General features: G+C 42.0%; 1 protein-coding gene across 1 annotated transcript; it reads right to left on the bottom strand.

Moving 5' to 3' along the window:
* Positions 1-4,498: 4,498 nt before the first annotated feature.
* On the bottom strand, positions 4,499-23,468 carry LOC110494698 (monocarboxylate transporter 1). Its single transcript, XM_021569990.2, has 5 exons — positions 23,043-23,468; positions 18,940-19,179; positions 9,234-9,377; positions 8,126-8,911; positions 4,499-7,981 (listed from the first exon to the last, which is right to left on the bottom strand). The coding sequence occupies exons 2-5, from the start codon at positions 19,154-19,156 to the stop codon at positions 7,722-7,724; spliced, it is 1,407 nt and encodes a 468-aa protein (XP_021425665.1). The 5' UTR covers positions 19,157-19,179; positions 23,043-23,468; the 3' UTR covers positions 4,499-7,721.
* Between the last annotated feature and the right edge of the window lie 529 nt (positions 23,469-23,997).

Below are 23,997 nucleotides of genomic sequence, written 5' to 3'. Positions count from 1 at the left end.
CATACTTGAGTAAAAGTAAAGTGAAAGTGAGTCACCCAGTAAAATACTACTTGAGTAAAACTCTAAAAGTATTTTGTTTTAAATATACTTAAATATCAAAATTAAATGTAGTTGCTAAAATATACTTAAGTATCAAAAGTAATAGTACAAATTAATAAAAAGTCCTTATATTAACTTTACAATTGTATTTTTTATTTATTGACGGATAGCCAGGGTCACAGTCCAACACTCAGACATAATTTAAAAACAAAGCACATGTTTAGTGATTCTGCCAGATCAGAGGCAGTAGGGATGACCAGGGATGTTCTCTTGAGAAGTGTGTGAATTGGACCATTTGCTGTCCTGTTAAGCATTCAAAGTGTAACTAGTACTTTTGAGTGACAGGGAAATGAATGGAGTAAAAAGTACATAATGTTCTTTAGGAATGTTGTGAAGTAAAAGTAAAAGTAGTCAAAAATATAAATAGCAAAGCAAAGTACAGATACAAAAAAAACTGATTTAAGTAGTACTTTAAAGTATTTTTACTTAAGCACTTTGCACCACTGTATCTAGGCCTATATTGTGGCATGCCAAAGAAGCAAAGGTTTGGAACATGCCCAGTAGTTTTCTAAAGACCCAATTGGACATCACACCCCTCTTCTGACTGATACTCACTAAGTGTAACAAATACAGGTGAATGTACACGACAACTTAAGGGAATCCAGGAAACATCCCCCTCTGATCTCTATAGCAGTTTTATTCCCCTACGACCCACCAGCTCCATGTCACATTACATAGTATTGTTTTCATTTGTGTCACACCAAACTAAGTTTACTCACTTCTTTATTTTTGATTGGTGGCACAACTTTCATCTTGAATGCATCTTTTGAGAGAAAATATATTATGAACGTATTCTACCTCGAGATGCATGTGCAACTCATGTCTAAATCAACTTTGCCCAAAATTCTAGGAGCCGGTTTAGCCTAAACCTAATTCCTTGACTGAAAATGCCTATCAATGTAGTATCTGGGTCTGAAAAAACAGCATTTTGTCCACCCACACCAAACGCGATCACGACACGCAGGTTAAAATATCAAAACAAACTCTGAACCAAATATATTAATTTGAGGTCAGGTCGAAAAGCATTAAACATTTATGGCAATTTAGCTAGTTAGCTTGCTGTTGCTAGCTAATTTGTCCTGGGATATAAACATTGAGTTGTTATTTTACTTGAAATGCACAAGGTCCTCTACTCCGCCAATTAATCCACACATAAAATGGTCAACCGAATCGTTTCTTGTCATCTCTCCTCCTTCCAGGCTTTTTCTTCTCTTGGCAACTTTCATAAATTAGGTGCATTACCGCCACTGACTTCGTTCGTCTTTCAGTCACCCACATGGGTATAACCAATGAGGAGATGGCACGTGGGTACCTGCTTCTATAAACCAATGGGAGATGGGAGAGGCAGGACTTGCAGCGCGATCTGCGTCATAAATAGAACTTAATTATATTTTAGCCCTTGGAAATGCAGACGCTCGAATAACATAGATTTCTAAATGTATTGCACTGTACTCAGCTTGTAAGAAATGAAGTAGCACATCGATTCATATTGAGAAAATACCAAACCATTTTATTTAAAACAAAACATATACTACCTGCTGCAAAGTGTGCATGACACATCCACTATCCTCCACTATTTCATGTGGGTTGACGGTAGAAACCTGTCTGGTGAACAGAGTATGTGAGCAGACCTGGAGCTGAGCATGCCCTAATTTGACTGGAGTGTGCAGCCAAAGGCTGGAGCATCGGCTTTCTCCCCTGCTCCAATTTCGCTCCAGTTGCACTCCAGTAGCACTCACTTCACAAGCTCAGGGCATGCTCATTCTAGTCAACTTGTGTGCTGCTAATAGCCCCTTGCTTTAGACCGAGGTAAAGACAGATTCAGGTTGGATATTCAATGGATATTTGCCTGTAGTTTTCCTTAAGTCCAACAACAGCAGTATAGTGACAAATCTACTTTTTCAAATGTCAATAGCTCTTTAACTATTACTCCTAAAACTTTAAAAACTGGTTCTAGCTAACCCAATGGCATAGACACACATTGCACATCGAATTACATCTCGCACTATTTTAAATTATTTATTTACATTTTTGAAATTCAATAGCACCTTGGTCATGTGACCCACACACCTCAAACAAGGTTCATAATGTACACTCAGCGGGCCTACACATTGCACAGCCTTTTGTTTGTCCATTTGCATCTCATGAGATTTTACATACATTTTTCAAACTTTCACATTTCAATAGCTCCTTGGTCATGTGACCTACTGGACTTAAACAAGGTTCAGAATGTCCACTGACTACCCTTCTATATTGCACACCCTTTAGTTTGTCCATTTTCATCTCTCACGATTATACATACAATTTGTAAACTTTAGAATATCAATAGCTCCTTGGTCATGTGACCTACTGACTTCAAGCAATTAAAAAAAATATGTACTTTTTTCATGCTCCGTAACAAATTCAACTAGGAATACAAAATGCTGCTCACATTTCTACGTGTTTATTAGCGTTGGAAAGCAAATGAATGTCCAAATATTGAAAATAAGAACTGTGCATGGTTGTGTGCGCAATTTTTCCAACATCTTGGAAGCTATTGAGGTTTGAAAGCACGAATATCCGTTGAATATCATAAGAAACTGATAAAACTCACTGGTGCTAAATCAAGGTGACTTACAAAGATGAGGACGAATAGCAAGAGAGGGAGTGCGGTGATGTAGTGGCCACTGTTATGTGTAAAGCTTGGATACCACCTGCTGGTATGGAGCTAAACTGTAATGTTACAGATCGGATGCCACCCGCGACATATGGCAGTTGTTACACGCTGGCTACATGAAACAACTAAAGAATCATTGTGGAATCTGAAAAGACACGTATCCCAAAAGTATGATGTTATACTGACTACGTGCACATGCTAAAAGAAAGGAACAAGGTGGGTCGATAACTAAGTGTGTCATTGTAGCTTTGTGTTTATCAACTAAACATCTGATCTCTTAAATGTTTCGTTAATTGTCATACTATTATCTATACAATAAGCCATAATTGATTTTGGCCTAAGTGGCCTGGCATATACCCACGTTCAAGGACCTTTCCGTTTTGATTGGGTTATTTTGCCTAAAAACCTTAGGCTTACCTATAGATAAATTAAAAACACAATTGAATCTCTGCCCAGCCTGGCAAGAGTATAGCCAAAAGGGTGTTTAGAATCACCAGTGTCTGCACGTGTGGAGAGGACATTCTCCGCTGCTTGCGGGGTCTCCAGGCACGATCGCATGAGTATTAAGCCCCAGACTGGCCAAACTCGTGTTTTCTAAAAATTAATTCAAGGCAGTAATAAGTCATTTTTTTGTTTAATTTGTGCTTAATTCTAAGTAAGTCACAGCCTATATGCGCAATGTATAGACTATAATTATTTAATGCAATGAAATGTTGTTAAAATAATGAGCGCTTTATATCCCTGCCAGCCTATTGTCACACTCGTAAATGCCTCACAAGGTATTTCTTTGTAGGCTATAGCCTTGAAATAATAGAAATAATATAGCCTAAATAATTCATTTTCGTTCCTTCTTAGGCTCTCTGTCTGGCTCCTGACCTATTTACAGTGTTTATATGCTGTTTAGTAAGACATGTAGCCTATTTGACATGATGTTCGCTTTTTACATTCACCATTTCATGTTTATTCAAATACTTTTCATTGAAATCCATATGGTTTGGTTTCAATACTTTAAAACCAATTGGTAGGTCCAGGTAGTCACAAAAATAGATAGGTGTTGGAATTTGTGAGTGTGGAGCGGTTTTTAGCACTTTAGGGAGTGGTAGGAAGGACAGCGGTAGGAGCGGCTCGCTTCCAACAGCTGAACATACTGTGCCTGGGAGTGGGTTTGACTCTGTAGGAGGAACCAACAGCTTGAAGTGGAATCCTCTCTCTCTCTCCATCCTGACAACGAATTGGTAACATGAATATTAATTGACAATAGCACTTTATTGACAGTTAGTAAACTAGCAAGCAAGGTCTTTTGGCTATAGCTATTTTTTTTGTAGATAATGTTAGTGAGCAAGTGTGTTAGTGGCACAACAACAGCTAGCCAGCAAAAAGTTAGCTAACCTAGCTAGAGACTGGACACATTTAGAGAAAAACAAAATATTTTGCAATAACATACTTCGCTAGCAAGCTAAATAATGAATATCTAATTGTGAAATATGAGCAAATGTTAGCTAGTAGCTCCCTACCTGGAAGTGAAGACAGCCAATGTTTGTTTTGTTCAAATGGCAGATGTGTTAGTTGTTGAAGTGAAAGTGTGCAGAATGTATCAAATAGATAGACTACATATGTGAAATAAATGTACATTATATCAGTCATACATTTATATTTTCTTAATATATTGCTCTGCATTACACTAATCAATGGAAACATCAAAACATTGTAATCTAGGTTAGCCAATTAATTCAAAAAGTCCAATAGCTGTGGGGATATTTTATTTTATATTTAGGCCAAAGTAAATAACTCTTAATGAACACAACATCCCATTTCAGTTTTATTTTTTGTGGAAAGAAAAAAAGACAATCATTGAAATATCACAAAACTATTCACATCATGGTCATCATCCATGTATGACACACATGATTAAAAGTGTCTTCGCGTGTTGACGTCAAAGTGCCTCCCTTCAAGTCGGTAATGTCTAGATTGGACCCAGCTTTTGAAAAATGTATGTTAAAAGTAGACACTTTTTTGTGCATTTTAGATAACCCTAACCATTTTCCTAATTTTAACCTAATTCCCCTAACCTGCTGCGTAATTTCTCCTAGCCCTGATATGAAAAGTCAATTCTGACAAAAAGCTGGATCCCTTCAAGACCCTCCAAGTGCCCTTGAACATATGAAAATGATGAAGATGGCCAAAGATTGTCTGTTCCCTCATGGACAATCAATGCCTATCAACTTTCATTGGATCAAACGCTTGTTTTCTGCATTCACAATTATGACTTTAGTCTCATCAAGTAGGCGACATTAGTGCAACCTCAAGGTAGTTATGTCTGGAATATTTTTTAAGTTACTTAAAATTAAATCAATCAGTAACAGTGATATACAGTGTCATTTTCCAATATAACGTGCAAACAATTTCCTCCGAGATGAGGATAAACTTTCAGGAGCTCAAGAGTCATTAACGTAAGACTAAATACTGCCACCTAGAGGAGATAAATAGCTAATGGGTTAAGGCAAGAAATGTAGTAGCTGGATATTCCAATCATCCACAGGAACCGCACCCGACAGCTATCTGCAGGAGTCTTCCCCGCTAGCTGTGTTCCGGCGTCCTAGCTAGTAAGCTAACAAGCTAGCACACAGTGTCCTTCATTCCCACCTGCTAAACACCTGCCCTTGCTATTATTACCAGAACTGCGGGAAACTAGTGCATGACAGGCATGGGCGAAGTACACTGTCTACCGGTGTCCTAGCTATCGTTAACTAGCAACCTTTCTTCTGCTGCTGTGTACCGGAGTCCTAGCTAACTAGCTAGCTATCACACAGTGTTTTTTGCTCCGGCTTGCCGAACACCTGCTGGAATCCTAGCTAGCTAACTAGTTAGCACCCAGTGTCCTAAACACCTGCCGAAAACCTGCCCTTGCTGTCGTTAACAGTACTTCGGAAAAAAGTGCCCGACAGGCAGGGGAAAGTACACTGTGTACCGGTGTGCTAGCTAGCTACCTATCCCACCTACTGTGTACCGGAGTCCTAGCCTACTAACTGGCTAGCTATTACCCAGTGTCCTAAATGCCTGCCGAACAACTGCCCTCGACCTTGTTAACAGAACAGCGGGAAACTAATGCCCAACAGGCTTGGGGCGAAGGACACTGTCTAACATTACTAGCTAACTAGTTGACGTTGTCCCCCTGCCTCTTCGGCATGCATAACTACCACATACTGTACTGGAGTGCCCCCGCCTCCTGCCTGGCGGACCGGAGTCCTAGCAAAAAAAAAGACACATTTACACATAAAGAGTGGTTCCTACAGATGCAGAAATGCCCACATGCAGGAACGCCCCCAATTGCACCCTTCATAGTTCAAGAGTGTTGTATTGTCTTTGGTGTTGTCACAGATACTGCATTCAAAACAACTGGAAACTCGGAAATCTCCGACTTCAGTGCAGTCAAGACAACTGGGAAATGGGAAAAAAATTAGCTCAGACTGGGATTTTTTTTGTTTGAATGGTCATCCAACTTGGGAAAACTTTTATTGGGGGGGGGGGTACTTCTGGAAATGCTTGCGTAACAGACCAAGAAGACCAGGCCCGGAATGAGATGTCAGTGATAGAAGTGCAAAATTCTGTAAATGTTCTCAAAATCTAAAGGCACAACCTAGATTCGAGCCAATGGCTAAAGTAGTTAATATTCCAACCTCGTGAAAGTGACAAACTGACACGTACATATTTTTTTGTAAAAAACAAATTTATATTGAATTAGTGCCATTGATTTTAGGGCCTACACATTCCCATTTTGGCGCAAGACAACCGTTAGACCCGATGATGTGTTTCTATTCATGAGTTTAGCTAGCTAAAAATGTGGTCATCACTAGTTACCAGAGGCATATAGTGATAAATATGGCTAAACCCAGGCTTTTTCTGCAATTTCTATTTTTTTAATCTGATTATAAACCTAACCTTAACCCAAACCTTAACCAAAACTTAAACTTAAATGAATACCAAAAAGCCCATTTTTGTTTACATAATTGTAACGATATAGCCAGGGCCGCAACTTTCACTGGGGACGAGGGGGACATGTCCCCCCCCACATTTAGAAATTGCATTTTTTTCCCTCCCTAATTTTATCATTTGAATATGATACAAAACGAGGTAACGGTGTGCTTTAGGACCATGCGGAAGCCTCCGAGCGGTTGGGTAGGCTGTTTGGAGTGTTTATCCGACTGGATTCAAAAACTAACAATGGTAATGTCCACCCCCACTTCTAAAACCAAAGTTGCGCCCCTGGATATGGCCAATTTTTGTAAATAGTGACAAGTGTGATCGGGGAATCATATTGCAGAAGCAGTTTCTGCAAGTCTTCAAACTGGATGTTGGTGTTGTTATCGGTCTCTCTAGCTTTTAGCTGTGCAGTCAACACGGGAATATAATTGTTTTGAAGATGAATTGAAGAACTGTGAATATCAAGAAACTATGCCTGATTATTCATGTAACAATGCTTTCGGAGATTAAAGAAACCTACCAATCATCATGACAGTGTGAACAAAATGTTACAGTGATTCATTAAACCTTCTAAAAGCACTAGTGCTTTCACAGAATAATACTGTACATTGTAGTTATTTGAGGTGGACTTCTGAAATTCCAAATACACTATACACATAGGAATTACCTGTATATAATAATATTCTAAAATATATCACAACACTTATGCAGAAAATGTACTATTTGGACTCCAGTAAAATATAGTATTTTTTGGTAGGGCAGTTGTACATTTCAGTAAAAAGTTGCATACATACGTGTATCTTGACACAGTCATATTATGCTGATAATACATTATTCATTGACAGAAGTGGAACTGGTGAAGAAATATGTTTACATGAACATTGCTATCTGCCAAAGACTTAAACCAAATTAATTTGAGGTCTACATTATCTCATTGACTGTATTGAGGTACCATGTGAATGCGTGAATTTGATGTCAAGGAAAGTTAGATTATGTCTTCTGCAGTTTTTGTCTCGTCAACTGCTCTCACCCTGTCATTGGTGGCTTCTTTGGAAGCATTGTCCTTGTTGGACTCTTCTTCTTTTCCCTCCAGTTTAGCCTTCCTTTCCTCCTCCTTTTTCTCTTTGTCCAACAACCGGTAGTTGGTACCCATCCCCACGAACAGGAACACACTGGCAATGATAAGGATCACCCCACAGCTCTGGTAGGTGTATTGGTAGTCATTGTAGATGTCTTTGAATTTCCCTGTGACCGAACAAAATATAAATTCTAACTTGTATCATAAGTTAAGTCTTTGCTTTTCATAAAAAATAATCCAGTTAAATGATTGAACTTCTTTAAATAGAAACAAGGAGCTTAAGTAAGCTACAAATACATGTGTGCACTCACCTAACATAGGGGGACCTAACAAGACAGGCCCACACTCCACAATGGTGACCAGTCCCACTGCACTGGAGAAGCGCTGCGTTCCCACCAGGTCCATGAGCGTCTCAAACAGCACTGCACTCAGCCAGCCAAAGGCAAAGCCAAAGAAGATGGCATAGATAACGAAGCCTGTGTAGTCCACGGAGATGGGCGCCAGGACGTGGCACACACCGTTCAACAGCACAGAGCAGGCAAAGAAGTACTGCACCCTGGGTCGTATCCACTTTGTATTGGCCACAATGCCCATGGAGGGCCGGGCCACCATGTCCACAAAGGCCAGAACAGACAGCAGGAAGGCTGCCTTCTCTTTGGGGATGTCCCTGCTCTTGGCAAAGTTACTAAGGAAAACTAGTGGGGAGAAGAGACCAAAGAACATGATGACGTTACCCATGAGGTAGAGCACGAAGCCCCGGTGTTTGAACAGCGAGAGGTCGATAAAGCTGTTACACTTCTGCCCGCACGTCGTACTCTCCTTGGCAGCATCTTCACTTTTCACTGCAGGCTGTGGTTTTGGTCCGATGGGTCTCATGAGAGAACCAGCGACGCAGCAGTTGAACAGCAGGCCTCCCAGTATCAGGAAGCTGCCCCTCCAACCAAACTGGTCAAAGAACCAGCTGTTGAGAGGGGCCAGGGTGGATAGGAACACTGGGCTGCCTGCCATGGCGATTCCATTGGCGATGGGCCGCTTATGGTAGAAGTACTTCCCAATCATAGTAAGGGCTGGGTTCAGATTGAATGCCAGTCCCAAACCTGTTGAAATATATTAAATACATTCATTCAGTCCAATATCAGACTGCATAGTTACTCATTATACATAACACATGAAACCAGACGGAAAGGAAATTCAGGATACTAGAAAGTGATAGAGTTCCTGAAGAGGGCCCAGAGGGCAATACATTTCTTCAACAACAGAAACTAATGAACAGTAAACTAATGAACATATCCTTGCTATTCGAGTTCCTTGGGATGTCCCTACTCTCCATTGAAGTTGAAATGTAAAATGGTTAAGGTAGGGGTTAAGGTTTAAGCTAGGGACGTCCCGAGGATCCCGGATAGCACTAAAGAGGCCTACCTCCGACCACTCCCACACAGAAGTAAAGTCCTTCCACTGAGTTGCAGAAGGAGGCAGCAATCAGTCCACAGCCGGACAGGAATCCTCCACACATCATGACGGGACGACTCCCATACTTATTAACCAGGATACTGCTGATAGGACCTGAAAGGTGACAAATACAAAGCAAACAATCAAGATGATTCATATGTTGGCAAAATTCACTTTTGGCAAATATGCCCAAGCATAACTGACTATACCATAATGACTATCGAAATTTCATTTGAAAAACTTTAGAGGATTGTAAATTTGCATCTTGCATTAATATCCTTGATTAATGTGATTTTAAATCTTTAATAGGTGAAAATGCGAATTAGACTACCGTAAGAAGTCTATTTTAGAGACATTTTATATTTCACCACTAGAGGTCCCTAAAGCCCCAACTCTGAGAAACACTGGCGCAGCCAGAGCTTCCACACAACTTCTGCAATGATTTGTCTCACTGCTGCACTGCAGCAATTTCTCTGGTCTAGCCACTGTTGGCAATGCAATCGCACAGAAAACAAGACAATCGCGATGAAACAATATATTGTGAGGTGTGGCTACAGTTTGTGTATTCCTAACGTATGTGCGGAGAATGACAAAAGAAGAGGGCTCTGTCGCTAAAGAGCAATTCTAACTAGGCTACTGTTATGTGTGTTTGTGCTAGAGAGGTTGGATATAGAAAAAATACATTTAAAGTACTCCACAGTAGAGCAGGTTACACATAGTCACTCATTTCCTATGGGTAATCTACATGTACCATAGTTCCCATGTAATAGTAAATAATATCCCTTCATTTTGAAAGATGAGAGCTTCACATTGAGAGGGAAACTACCTTTGTCCCACTCAGCCTCCCACTGTTGTTGAAATAGACAGTTTGTCTACTGATATGACTTGGTAAACATAGCCTACTCATAGTTTTTCTAGTCAATGTTCTACTTCTACATACCCTATCACCTTCCCCACTGGAAGCTTTGGAGGCTACATTCACAATAGCTCCACTTTGTTATAATCTTAGACTGAAATATATTAATTCCATTTAGGTTTGGCTAAATCTCAGAGTTTGGCAACACAAATTTAAGGTAACTATGGGCCATAAAATGAGCCTAACAACCCCTAGCTCACTACAACTTGAAAACATATATGATTAGATGGCATGCAGAGTTCTGCTGGCTGCATGCCCACCATCTGTCTGGCCTATACCAACAAGGCCTAACTGGGAGCGAAGATCCATGTGGAAGACGCTTCAGCCTCCCTGCCAAATCCCGGCACCACTGAAGGAACCTAAATGGAATGTGACAGTTTTTGTTTAGAGGTTGTCCAGACTCATTTGCCAGCTCGGAACACGACAAAGGCTTTTTAGATTCTAATACAGGCGAGGCTAAACACCAACAAAGAGCCTGTACCCTCTCTCTCTGAAGATGAGCTGGTGAGGGGTGAAAAGTCTGAGGAGGCAGGCTAAGATCAACCCTGACGATATAAGACATTATGAGAAGGATAGGAAAGACATTAAAAAGAGGTCAAGACAAGAGGATTATGCCCCATTATTTAGTCAATGTATACATTTTCCGTAACATTATTTTTTTGTAGCGTTCATGGATGACACATGAACACTCTACAATACATTTTTATGGCAACTGTGTTTCTTGAATAAGCCAAGAAACACAACCCATTTTCTGTAGCACCAGTAAGCAAGCGTACATGCAAAATTAAGCATGGATTGCCCCTGTACTGCTGCTTACTCTTTGGGTGTCTAGGCCAGGTTCCTGTTGTTTACTTCGCGACAGCTGTTAATGTAAAGAATGGCTTTATAAAGCCATTTGATTCAATTACTCATTGATTACTTTAACTACAATCTAGAAGAACACATTGTGTGCTGTGCACTGTTGGCTGTAAACCCCCGTTTTAAGGCCTGCCAGGATTGGGTCATAGACGTCATTAGGGTCTGAGTCTGACAGGGCCTGTGTGTTCCGGTCCAGTAGAAAGGTCAGAGGTCAGCCCCCACACAGTCATGTGCTCCTCATCATGTGCAGCCAGCCAGGCAGTCATGTATCCACAGCCCAACTAACAGGCAACATTCAGAGTGGGAGAACTGGGAACCATCTGAGACAAAGCTACTGCATGAACCAATGACCTGGCTTTCGCCCATGCAGGTCCTGAATGTGCGCCTGAGCTAAGTGCTACCTTTTGAGGGAATGGGCTGCTGAACAGTAAATAGCATTCATTCACTGGTCTGGTGGGGGGCAGCCATGGCAGCTATGTACTCGAGTAGGGAATTGGTGGCTTATCTCTCTGAGTGGACATATGTACACATGGTGCTGATCCCCTCTATACTGAAATAGGGAAATGGTTCAGAAATCGTTAAAGAGTTCTTCATAAAGTGCTGCTATTGCTGAACCTTGACCTACTGTACCGTATACAATATGTGGTACTACACTTGGAACATATCAGCACTAATCCTTTCAAGAGTTCAGTGTTTTGGTAATTACTCCTTCAGTAGTTTGTCTTCCACATGTTATTGTAAATAGGCACTACTACTAAGCTAACTGAAAATGCTGTAGAAGTGTGCAGCTAATAACAATGTATACAGGACAACATCAATATGGAAAAAAGAGGACATTTTCTAAAACAGCATCATACCCCGGGGATATGTTTATGCAGTTTATCTCCAGCTTCTTGAGAGAAAACGAGCCTGTTCACTATTTGACAGTGCTTTAAAAAAAATCCAGCCTCAGACCTCTTCTTGTGGGACTACGAGTCTTGAGTACAAGAGTCCCTCTGATTACTGTTCTGTCTGTTCGTGTTGAAAGTCATGCAGATGAAAAGAGGCGTATCAACGCTCCACTGGGAAGACCTGTCTGACACCTAGCGTTTGATTCAACCCAGTCAGTACAGGAAGCTAGACCAGCTGACACAGTCTGCCTCACCTGCCACTCTCATGTAAATCATTTAATCTCCTCAGCCTCAGAAGACACTTGGGACAACATTCATCTGATCAGAGCATTAACAAGTACAAAGAGGAAGAGAGGAACCCCATCCACGGACTGTAGAGACAGATACTGTTGCACTGTTAATAACTATGCTTCAATGGATGGAAGAGTAAAAGCATTCTAGAGACCCATTTGTATCATTTCAATGACAGTGGTTTGATTCAGGCATCGCCTTCTCCTTTTGGACAAAACACTTCATCTTGATCTGGTGCCCAGTGACCTTACTCCACACAGTCAATGGGTGGGAAACTACAGGAGCTGTTTGTACTTGAAGAATAGGACGTGCATGAACGATCCACTGTGCAAAATAAAGAGTGTACGCATTCTCAATGAAAGGTACACTGTGAATACGGATGCCTAATAGAGGCCTCCCGATCCTAGCATGTTAAAAGGTGCTGTACAGTGTCTGTTTAAAGAAGGATGATGGTAGACATTGTCTAATTTTTCATCATAGCTATCATTATGCTTCATTTTTGCATCAAATATATATATTTTTTAATTAAAGGAAGCCAAGTTGACGTTTCCGAAGTCTCACACATCAGCTTGTCTCAGTAAGTGTAGGAGGATATGGTGGGACACGTTTTGGGATACATGCTTAACTATTTAGCCATAAGGTCTAAGTGGTACTTAAAAAGGACAATGACAATTCACTTCATGGGATTACCAAGATGTGGTCGCACAGCTGTTACCAGTAACAATTACAATGTAACGCATGTGTTGTTAGGCAGCTGTTACACACTGCAAGCACCAGGTCTGGGTTCAAGTAGTATTTGTTTTCTATTAATAATTTAGCTTGCCTGGTCTCAATGGAACCAATGGAATGGTACCTTGATCTAAACCCATAGGCTCAATCAAACACTCAAAGTATTTGAAAGAAAACAAATACTTTTTAAACCAATATCTCTCTGGTAAGAAGAAGGGCGGGGGTGTATGCCTTATGATTAACGAGTCGTGGTGTGATCATAACAACATACAGGAACTCAAGTCCTTTTGTTCACCTGACCTAGAATGCCTTACAATCAAATGCCGACCGCATTATCTACCAAGAGAATTCTCTTCGATTTTTATCACAGCCGTGTATATCCCGCCAGAGCAGACACCTCCGCGGCCCTGAACGAACTTAATTGGACTATGTAAACTGGAAACTGGAAACCTCATATCCTGAGGCTGCATTTATTGTAGCTGGGGATTTTAACAAGGCTAATCTTGAAACAAGGCTCCCTAAATTTTATCAGGATATTGAATGCGCGACCTGGGCTGGCAAAATTCTGGATCATTTCTACTCTAATTTTCGTGACGCATACAAAGCCCTCCCTCGCCCTCCTTTCGGCAAATCTGACCACGACTCCATTTTGTTGCTCCCAGCCTATAGACAGAAACTAAAACAGGAAGTGCCCATGCTCAGGCCTGTTCAATGCTGGTCCGACCAATTGGATTCCACGCTTCGATCACGTGGACTGGGATACGTTCCGGGTAAATAAAATCAAAATCACAGTTTGTCACGTGCTCCAAATACAACAGGTGTAGTAGACCTTACAGTGAAATGCTTACTTACAGGCTCTAACCAATAGTGCAAAAAACGGTGTTAGGTAAACAATAGGTAAGTAAAGAAATAAAACAACAGTAAAAAGACAGGCTATATACAGCAGCGAGGCAATAAAAGTAGTGAGGCTACATACAGACACCGGTTAGTCAGGCTGATTGAGGTAGTATGTACACGTAGATATGATTAAAGTGACTATGCATATATGATGAACAGAGAGTAGCAGTAGCATAAAAGAGGGGTTGGCGGGTGGTGGGTGGCGGGACACAATACAGATAGTCCGGGTAGCCATTTGATTACCTGTTCAGGAGTCTTATGGTTTGGGGGTAAAAACTGTTGAGAAGGCTTTTTGTCCTAGACTTGGCACTCCGGTACCGCTTGCCATGCGGTAGTAGAGAGAACAGTCTATGACTGGGGTGGCTGGGGTCTTTGACAATTTTTAGTGCCTTCCTCTGACACCGCCTGGTGTAGAAGTACTGGATGGCAGGCAGCTTTGCCCCAGTGATGTACTGGGCCGTACGCACTACCCTCTGTAGTGCCTTGGGGTCTGAGGCCGAGCAATTGCCGTACCAGGCAGTGATGCAACCATGCTCTCGATGTTGCAGCTGTAGAACCTTTTGAGGATTTCAGGACCCATGCCAATTCTTTTTAGTTTCCTGAGGGGGAATAGGCTTTTTCGTGTCCTCTTCACGACTGTCTTGGTGTGTTTGGACCAATCTAGTTTGTTGTTGATGTGGACACCAAGGAACTTGAAGCTCTCAACCTGCTCCACTACAGTCCCATCGATGAGAATGGGGGCGTGCTCAGTCCTCCTTTTCCTGTAGTCCACAATTATCTCCTTAGTCTTGGTTACGTCGAGGGATAGGTTGTTATTCTGGTACCACCCGGCCAGGTCTCTGACCTCCTCCCTATATACTGTCTCGTCGTTGTCGGTGATCAGGCCTACCACTGTTGTATCGTCTGCAAACTTAATGATGGTGTTGGAGTTGTGCCTGGCCATGCAGTCATGGGTGAACAGGGAGTACAGGAGGGGACTGAGCACGCATCCCTGTGGAGCTCCAGTGTTGAGGATCAGCATGGCAGATGTGTTGCTACCTACCCTCACCACCTGGGGGCGGCACGTCAGGAAGTCCAGGATCAATTTGCAGAGGGAGGTGTTTAGTCCCAGAATCCTTAGCTTAGTGATGAGCTTTGAGGGTACTATGGTGTTGAACTCTGAGCTGTTGTCAATGAATAGCATTCTCACATAAGTGTTCCTTTTGTCCAGGTGAGAAAGGGCAGTGTGGAGTGCAATAGAGACTGAATCATCTGTCGATCTGTTTGGGCAGTATGCAAATTGGTGTGGGTCTAGGGTTTCTGGGATAATGGTATTGATGTGAGCCATTACCAACCTTTCAAAGCACTTCATGGCTACGGACGTGAGTGCTACGGGTCTGTAGTCATTTAGGCAGGTTGCTTTTGTGTTCTTGGGCACAGGGACTATGGTGGTCTACTTGAAACATGTTGGTATTACAGACTCAATCAGGGACATGTTGAAAATGTCAGTGAAGACACCTGCCAGTTGGTCAGCACATGCCCAGAGCATATGCCCTGATAATAGCCTCAGACAACAACAATAATGTATACAAAGTATTCTGTGAGCAAGTTTATTAGCAAGTGCCTCAGTGATGTTTTACCCATGGTGACTACTAAAACCTCCCCCAACCAGAAACAGTGGATTGATGGCAGCATTCACGCAAAACTGAAAGCACAAACCACTGCTTTTAGTCATGGCAAGGCGACAGGAAACATGACCGAATGCAAACAGTGTAACTATTCCCTCCGCAACGCAATCAAACAAGCTAAGCGTCAGTATAGAGACAAAGTAGAGTTGCAATTCAACGGCTCAGACACGAGACGTATGCGGCAGGGTCTACAGTCAATCACGGATTACAAAAAGAAAACCAGCCCCGTCGTGGACACAGATGTCTTGCTCCCAGACAAACTAAACCACTTCTTTGCTCGCTTTGAGGACAATACAGTGCCACTGACACGGCCCGCTACCAGCACCTGCGGGCTCTACTTCACCACAGCCAACGTGAGTAAAACATTTAAACGTGTTAACCCTCACAAGGCTGCCGGCCCAAACGGCATCCCTAGCCGCATCCCCAGAGCATGCGCAGACCAGCTGGCTGGTGTGTTTACGGACATATTTAATCAATCCCTATCCCAGTCTGCTGTTCCCGCATGTTCAAGAGGGCCACCATTATTCCTGTTCCCAAGAAAGCTAAGGTAACTGAGCTAAACTACTATCGCCCTGTACAACTGCGTCCTGGACTTTCTGACGGGCCACTCCCAGGTGGGGAGGGAAGGAAACAACATCTCCACCCCGCTGACCTTGCGTTCTCAGCCATTTCCTGTACTCCCTGTTCACCCTTGACTGAGTGGCATGCACGGCTCTAACTCAATCATCAAGATTGCAGACGATACTACAGCGGTAGGCTTGATTGCCATCAACGACAAGACGGCCTACAGGGAAGAGGTGAGGGCCCTCGGAGTGTTGTGTCAGGAAACAACCTCACACTCAACGTCGACAAAACATAGGAGATGATAGTGGACTTCAGGAAACAGCAGAGGGAGCACCCCTCTATCCACATCGATGGGACAGTAGTGGAGAAGATGGAAAGTTTTAAGTTCCTCTGCGTATACATCATGGACAAACTGAATTGGTCCACCCACAAAGACAGCATGGTAACTGCACTTCTTCAACATCAGGAGGCTGAATAAATTTGGCTTGTCACCAGAAACACTCACAAACTTTTACAGATGCACAATCGAGAGCATCCTGTCGGACTGTATTACCGCCTGGTAGGCAACTGCTCCGCCCACAAATGTAAGGCTCTCCAGAGAGTAGTGAGGTCTTCACAACGCATCACCGGGGGCAAACTACCTGCCCTCCAGGACAGCTACATCACCCGATGTCACAGGAAGGCCAAAAAGATCATCAAAGCCAACAACCTCCCGAGCCACTGCCTGTTCACCATGCTATCATCCAGAAGGCGAGGTCAGTACAGGTGGATGAAAGCTGGGACTGAGAGAATGAAAAACAGCTTCTATCTCTAGGCCATCAGACTGTTAACCTCTGGAAGCTAGGGGGCACTATTTTTATGTTTGGAAAAATAACGTTCCCAAAGTAAACAGCCTATTTCTCAGGACCAAGAGCTAGAATCTGCATATAATTGACAGATTAGGATAGAAAACACTCTAAAGTTTCCAAAACTGTCAAAATATTGTCTGTGAGTATAACAGAACTGATATTGCAGGTGAAACCCTGAGGAAAATCCAATCAGGAAGTGCCTCTTATTTTGAAACCCTTCTGTTCCTATGCATGCCTCCATTTAAAGGGATATCAACCAGATTCCTTTTTCTCTGACTTCCCTAAGGAGTTAACAGTCTTTAGACATAGTTGCAGGCTTTTATCTTGAAAAATGAGCGTGAAAGATCACATTGCGTAAGTGGATAGGTGGGGGCTCTCAGAGTGAGTTTTTGCGCTACAGAGTAAAGCCGCCATTGTTCCTCCCGCTGTTATTGAAAAACCTACACACTCGGTTGATATATTATCAAATATATATTTTTTAAACTACCTGAGGAGTGATTATTAAAAATGTTTGACATGTTTCTGTGGACATTATGAAGACTATTTGGAATTTCCGTCTGCGTTGTCGTGACCGCTCTTTCCTGTGGATTTCTGAACATAACGCGACAAACAAACGTCGGTATTTTGGGTATAAAAATAATCTTTATGGAACAAAAGGAACATTTGTTATGTAACTGGGAGTCTCGTGAGTGAAAACATCCGAAGATCATCAAAGGTAAACGGTTAATTTGATTGCTTTTCTAATTTTCGTGACCAAGCTTCCTGATGCTAAGTGTACATAATGCTATGCTAGGCTATCGATAAACTTACACAAACGCTTGGATTGCTTTCGCTGTAAAGCATAATTTCAAAATCTGAGACGACAGGTGGAAACTACCAAAAGGCTAAGCAGTGTTTTGCAATATTGCACTTGTGATTTCATGAATATTAATATTTTTTACTAATATTATTTGACTGTTGCGCTATGCTACTCAGCGGTTGCTGACGAAAATGATCCCGCGACAGGGATGGGTAGCGTCAAGAAGTTAAACAGCCATCACTAACGTTAAGTGGCTGCTGCCAACATACTTACTCAAATCTCTAGCCACTTTAATAATTAATAACTGGATGTAATAAATGTATCACTAGTCACTTTAAACAATGCCACTTTATATAATGTTTACATACCCTACATTACTCATCTCATATGTACATACTGTACTTTATACCATCTACTGCATCTTGCCTATGCCTTTCGGCCATCGCTCATCCATATATTTATATGTACATATTTCTTATTCATTCCTTTACACTTGTGTGTATAAGGTAGTTATTGTGAAATTGTTAGATTACTTGTTAGATATTCCTGCATGGTCGGAACTAGAAGCACAAGCATTTCACTACACTCGCATTAACATCACCATGTGTATGTGATCAATAAAATGTAATTTGATTTGATTTGTTACACAATGATCCCCTACTTACTCTGACTGAGCATCGTACAGGTCAGCACTGGTACACTATCTCATCACTCTGACTGAGCATCGTACAGGTTACTTCTGGTACAATATCTCATCACTCTGACTGAGCATCGTACAGGTCACTTCTGTTACAATATCTCATCACTCTGACTGAGCATCGTACAGGTCACATCTGGTACAATATCTCATCACCCTGACTGAGCATCGTACAGGTCACTTCTGGTACAATATCTCATCACTCTGACTCTCCCTCCCAGAAACTTCACACAAAATTGTGAAATCACTTGTTAACCTGTTTCCAATACATTTGTAATGTATTTATGCACTCCATACTGGCTTTGTTGTTTCTGAAAGCGAAGACAGTTGGAGTACATTTGTCATGTGTTACAATTGAATAGGTGTTACAATAAAATATGTTATTGTTATGTACATTTCCGGTAGGGTGCACTATTCTAGCCTTGCTAGCCGCCATATCTTGCGAGCTTACATGAATGTTTGGTACACAAATATCAGTCTAGTAATTACCAGGCTAGCCCTAATCTATTCTCCAGCTCACCTCCGGCATACATCACTGCCAACATGATGGAGGAGATCCATGACACCTGGCTGCTGGTGCAGTCGAAAATGACCTCAATCTCCTTGAAGAAGACGGTTATGGACTTGGGAAAGGCATAGGAGAAGCCGATGGAGATGAAGGCTCCCACCACTACTGCCCAGCCCCAGCCCCCCTCTGGAGGGGTGTACCCCTGGGGTCCTCCCATGGCAGGCGGCATGGCTGCTACACAGCAATGGGCACCTGTTGGAGAAAGATTAATCAAGTTTTCAGAAACTTTCAAAGCTAGAATTCAGTTAACCGAGAATCTTTTGAAAATGGTATTGTTCATCCTGCACTATATAGTTTTTTGGGGGTAATCGAACTATGTTAACAATGTTTCACGATGTGAAAAGAAACATTTAATCATAAAGGTAAATCTGGGTGTTTCCTCACTGTAAAGGTGTCCCCCGTACGGGAGTTGCAGCGATGAGAGAACACTGTAACTACCAATTGGATACCATGAAATTGGAGAGAAAACAGGGTAAAAACATTTTTTTTTGTTAAAGGTCAGATACAGTGCATTTTGCCTCCTTTCAAAATTTGAGAAGCAAAATGTATCTTATCTATTCAGATTCATTTAATTTCCTTTGAAAAATTATTTGAATACTACACTGTATGTGGACTGTGCATGACTGGAGCCAATGCTGTATGGTTCATGTCAGCAGGATTTCACATGCTGCTTTCACAAGATAAGCCTGTGTTTATTTACAGGGTGGACCCATTTCCTCCCCGAATACTACCTCTGGTACGTATCACAGGTGTGTCATGGTAATGTCCTGAAAGGCAATGCTATAGCAGCTAGAACTAAATATCAATCAGAGAGAGCGGAAATGCAAGCACATGTCCTGTTAACTTCAATGGCTTGATCATATAAGATAAATGTTGACTTAAATAGTTTCACCTTCAGCACATTTGCATGATTATTTCTTACCAGTGGTATGAAACGCCGAATCCATGACTTCATCCTCAGTGTTTCAGAAGTAAATGGATCAATTTGATTTGCCAAGAAGATTCATCCTAAAAAGCCCAATATTCACTGTGTGGGAGGCATTTCTGGAGCTTCTTTTTACTGTAAATCCAGCCCTCCACTATACTCCCCCCTCACTTCTGAGCTTGTGAATACAGGCCCATCTGCAGAGTCAAATGGCTTACTATATTGTTTACACCGAGGAACCCATCCACAGTGCACATTTATCAAACCATGAATACAGGTTGAATTCAGCTTCCTAGGAAGCTTGGGGCTATGCTCTCATAAAGAGGGTAATGATTTAGAGTTTCTGCATGTTCTGTGGAGAGGACTCTTGATCTAAGGGAAGTAATGGCCCTCTGTGGTAGTGGAAACAGCATAGGATTAGCAGTTTGTGTGTTGCATTGCACAGTGGAACCTCGGCATCTACTGTATCTTTCCAGAGTTTGAGAAGTAGTGACGCTAAGCTAGTTGAGCTGGGGTGATGTGATTGCATTGATTAAATACGAAATATCTGGAGGAAAGTGGGGTGTCTTTTTCAAAAGCCCATTATTTCCTCCTAATACAGTCCTCCAGACAGAGCTTTGATGCAAAGGTAATATAATGAGTCAATGACATACAGCAGGCTTCTTTCTGTATGACAGCCTCTGTGTTTCTCAGTTTGCTTTACAAAACATTTTCAGGATGTCCCTATGTGTTATACTTAAGCAATAAGGACTGAGGGGGTGTGGTATATGGCGAATATACCACGGCTAAGGGCTGTTCTTAAGCGCGACGCAACGCCGAGAGCCTGGACACAGCCCATAGCTGTGCTATATTGACCATATACCGCTAACCCGAGGTGCCTTATTGTATTATAAACTGGCTACCAACGTAAATTAGAGCAGTAAAAATAAATGTTTTGTTATACCCGTGGTATACGGTCTGATATATCACGGCTGTCAGCCAATCAGCCTTCAGGGCTCGAACCACCCAGTTTATATTGCAGATCCATTCATGTTGGATATGGGTATCCCAAGATTCCCCTCAAATTTCACCTAAATATAGGGAAGGCTGCCATTGAAATCTCTTAAAGTAATTCACACTCCAGGCAAAGATGAAAGACTAATTCGACCAAATGTGTATCCTTATGCTGGTTTACAATCTTCCCCTGTTAGCGGATGTACTCTGTAGAGAGAGAAAGGAAAAAGAAGACTGTGTTTCCTATCAACTTAAATTTCAGCCATTATCTGATGAGGACTTCTGGGTACTTCAGCATGCTCTTTTAACTGTGCAGTACACAGTACAAACATGGCATGGTGCAAATCAGTTTCTCACCGGAACAGTTATGCTAAATGAGAGCAGGTAAGTCAACTTTCTATATTGTGAGCAGTTTCATAGAAGTGAGATGCAGATGAATGTGAAGAATAACTTAGCATACTGCTGTGATGCTGTGGAAATGGAACGTTTCAGTCCACTCCTGATACAGGAAATATAATGGCTTGGGACTGTAGTGACAGAGTGAACTAAACCACATCATGCAGTTATAAGCATGAATAAAATAACATGTTATTGAATTGGGACTTGAAAACTGTATTGCACAGGAGTTTTCACATATAACGGGAGTGGGCTGTTCTGTTAAATGGGTGTTGAGAATACAATGTGCTGGGTGTCCTCTTACAGCTATCGGCTTTACCTCCTGTCCTGGGAACAAAGGTCAGCTCAAAGATATGTCTGTCTGAAAATAGTATTGTTTACTTGTTCAACAGTCTTTCAATCAGCACATGTATTTGCCAGGGCACAGGGTACAATCCAGGGTAAAAGCCAGGGTACAGAGCATAAGCCAGGGTACAATCTAGGGTACAAACCAGGGCACAAGCCAGGGCACATGTACATTCTGTGCATGAGCTTACATAGGTCGTTGAGTCCCACAAGGACAAGACTGAGTTGTGATTGTCTGTTTTAATTTATGAATGGAGGAGAAAGTCAGGACATACAGTAATGTGTATTAATGACTAATCAACACATCAAGGTTAATAATATGGAAATAAATAAGGGGGGCCATTTATCCACTCAAGAATACTGAAAACTTTGCAGACTCTTTGCAAAGTAAGTGGCCAGTAATCTGTGAGTTAAAGACTCCACTTTAACCTGGTTTCTAGGTTTATCATATGCAGACAGCTGCCTGCATGGAGGATGAAATATGAGTCAAGATGAACAATGGACCCCACATTGGCTAAAGGTCTATAATAAGCAGCCAAAGTGGGCAGCCTGACCGTGCCACTCGAGACGGAACACGCTGCTTCAAACGCCCCAGCGGCACGTTCTTGGCACTATAGAACATTGGCCGTGTCACAACAAGGTCTATGTCTTAACTTCTTGAAGGTTAAATCCCTCGCAGACATCTTGCCGCTTCAGACAGGCGAGCGAACGTAGTGTTCAGAAGCCCCAGGACTTTGGCTGCTAAGCTAACATGGCCCTCTAAATGGATATGTGACTGACAGAAATTGATGGGGATCACAGCACAGGACAGAAGCTGGGTTGTTAGACTAATATTAGGTTATTTCAGTATTGTCTTCTAAAGCCTTACAATAGCAGCAGTGGGATTCAGGTTGAAGGCTTGGTAGGAATGAGAGTGATAGTACAGGTATTGTGGTTTTGTAGTAGGCTATCCCCATTGATTTCCATTGCAGACATGCCTCAAGCATCCTGCTCAATACCATCATGATCCCAAGGTGAGCCGCCATGATCATGACCACTTCTGTCAACGCTTTTCAGAACAATAAACAAAATACAATTTTTTTCTTTTCAGGGCTTGAACAATTAAGAGAATACAATTTTTTTTCAGGGCATGAACAATTAAGAGAATACTAGTTTTTTTTTTACAAAGCATGAACTATAAAGAGAATATGCACTCACATAACAACTTGACATGTGTCACATTAAACATATCAGTGAGATCCTTTCAAGAAAATACTCATCTCCTTTCACACATCTTTTAATTTTGTATTTTTTTTACATGCAAATGAGAATGCTTCTCCAAGAGCAAATTGACATCTCAGAGCTTATGCAGAGTAACCACATGTACATATGGATGTGTGGGTTGGTCGCATCTTACCTTGCCAGCAGCTCCTCCTAGTTCCAGATGAGCTCTACAGGCTGAGATGGGGAGCTCTCCTCTCAATGAGGCACTTCAGAACAGGGCTTCTCTGTGTAAGAAGCAAAAGACCTCTACAGAAGTCTAAGTCTACCTCCACTACTACAAGTAGTGTCCCTGTGCTGGGGAAATGAACACTTCGTAGTCTGAATAAGTGCTGGTCTGTAAAATGGAAGAGAAGTTGACAAAGTTTGGTTCATTCAGTGGCCAGTTCAAACAATTGGACCGGCCAAGATACTAGAGTGCTAACTGATGAGGTCAGTCCAGTCTGCCTCTTATTGGCTGTTTGAGGATTAGAGCCGTGCCCCTAAAATGTTTTCCCCACCTCCTTTTGCCTTGTGTCTCCAGCTCACATGTACTGCACTATTGGCCCTATGTGAAACTTCAAACAGTAGGATACACACTAATGTCTGGGCCTAAGAGATAACATGCCTGTTGGCCATTGATTTCTTTCATAATTGTATAGACAATAGATTACAGGATATTGGTAGTCACGGCAATCAAACAACTGGCTCTTTCTTAAGCAGCTTTTGTTGTTCCCCTCTGGTCTCCTGGGAAACATTAGCAGAGATCGTTCTGATCACTTCAGAGGTTAACTTTAGGCGAGGCCTTAGTTCAACTCCCCCCGCTGTCACTGTGCTCGATGGTCAGGGCTTGGGAAAGGAAACATCCCTGAGCGCTGCTGGAGGTTAACAAACATAGAGCACTACTGTATTGCAAATAAAACATGCATTCCTTGTAGGGGACCACCAAGTGACATAACACTGATGGCTTTAGAACAACACTCATGTTTGTTTGTTAAGTGTCCCTCCCTTTATTAGAAACCTAATAAGGGCATTCCCCCTGGTGGAGGGTGATTGTGACTCTGTCTGCTCCACCGATAACACACCAATCACACAACAACTAGCAGCCAGGT

This window comes from Oncorhynchus mykiss, chromosome 17, assembly GCF_013265735.2.
Source record: "Oncorhynchus mykiss isolate Arlee chromosome 17, USDA_OmykA_1.1, whole genome shotgun sequence".
Taxonomy (NCBI): Eukaryota; Metazoa; Chordata; class Actinopteri; order Salmoniformes; family Salmonidae; genus Oncorhynchus; species Oncorhynchus mykiss.
Note: the sequence above shows the minus strand (reverse complement) of the source record. Positions and strands in the feature narration are given on the sequence as shown.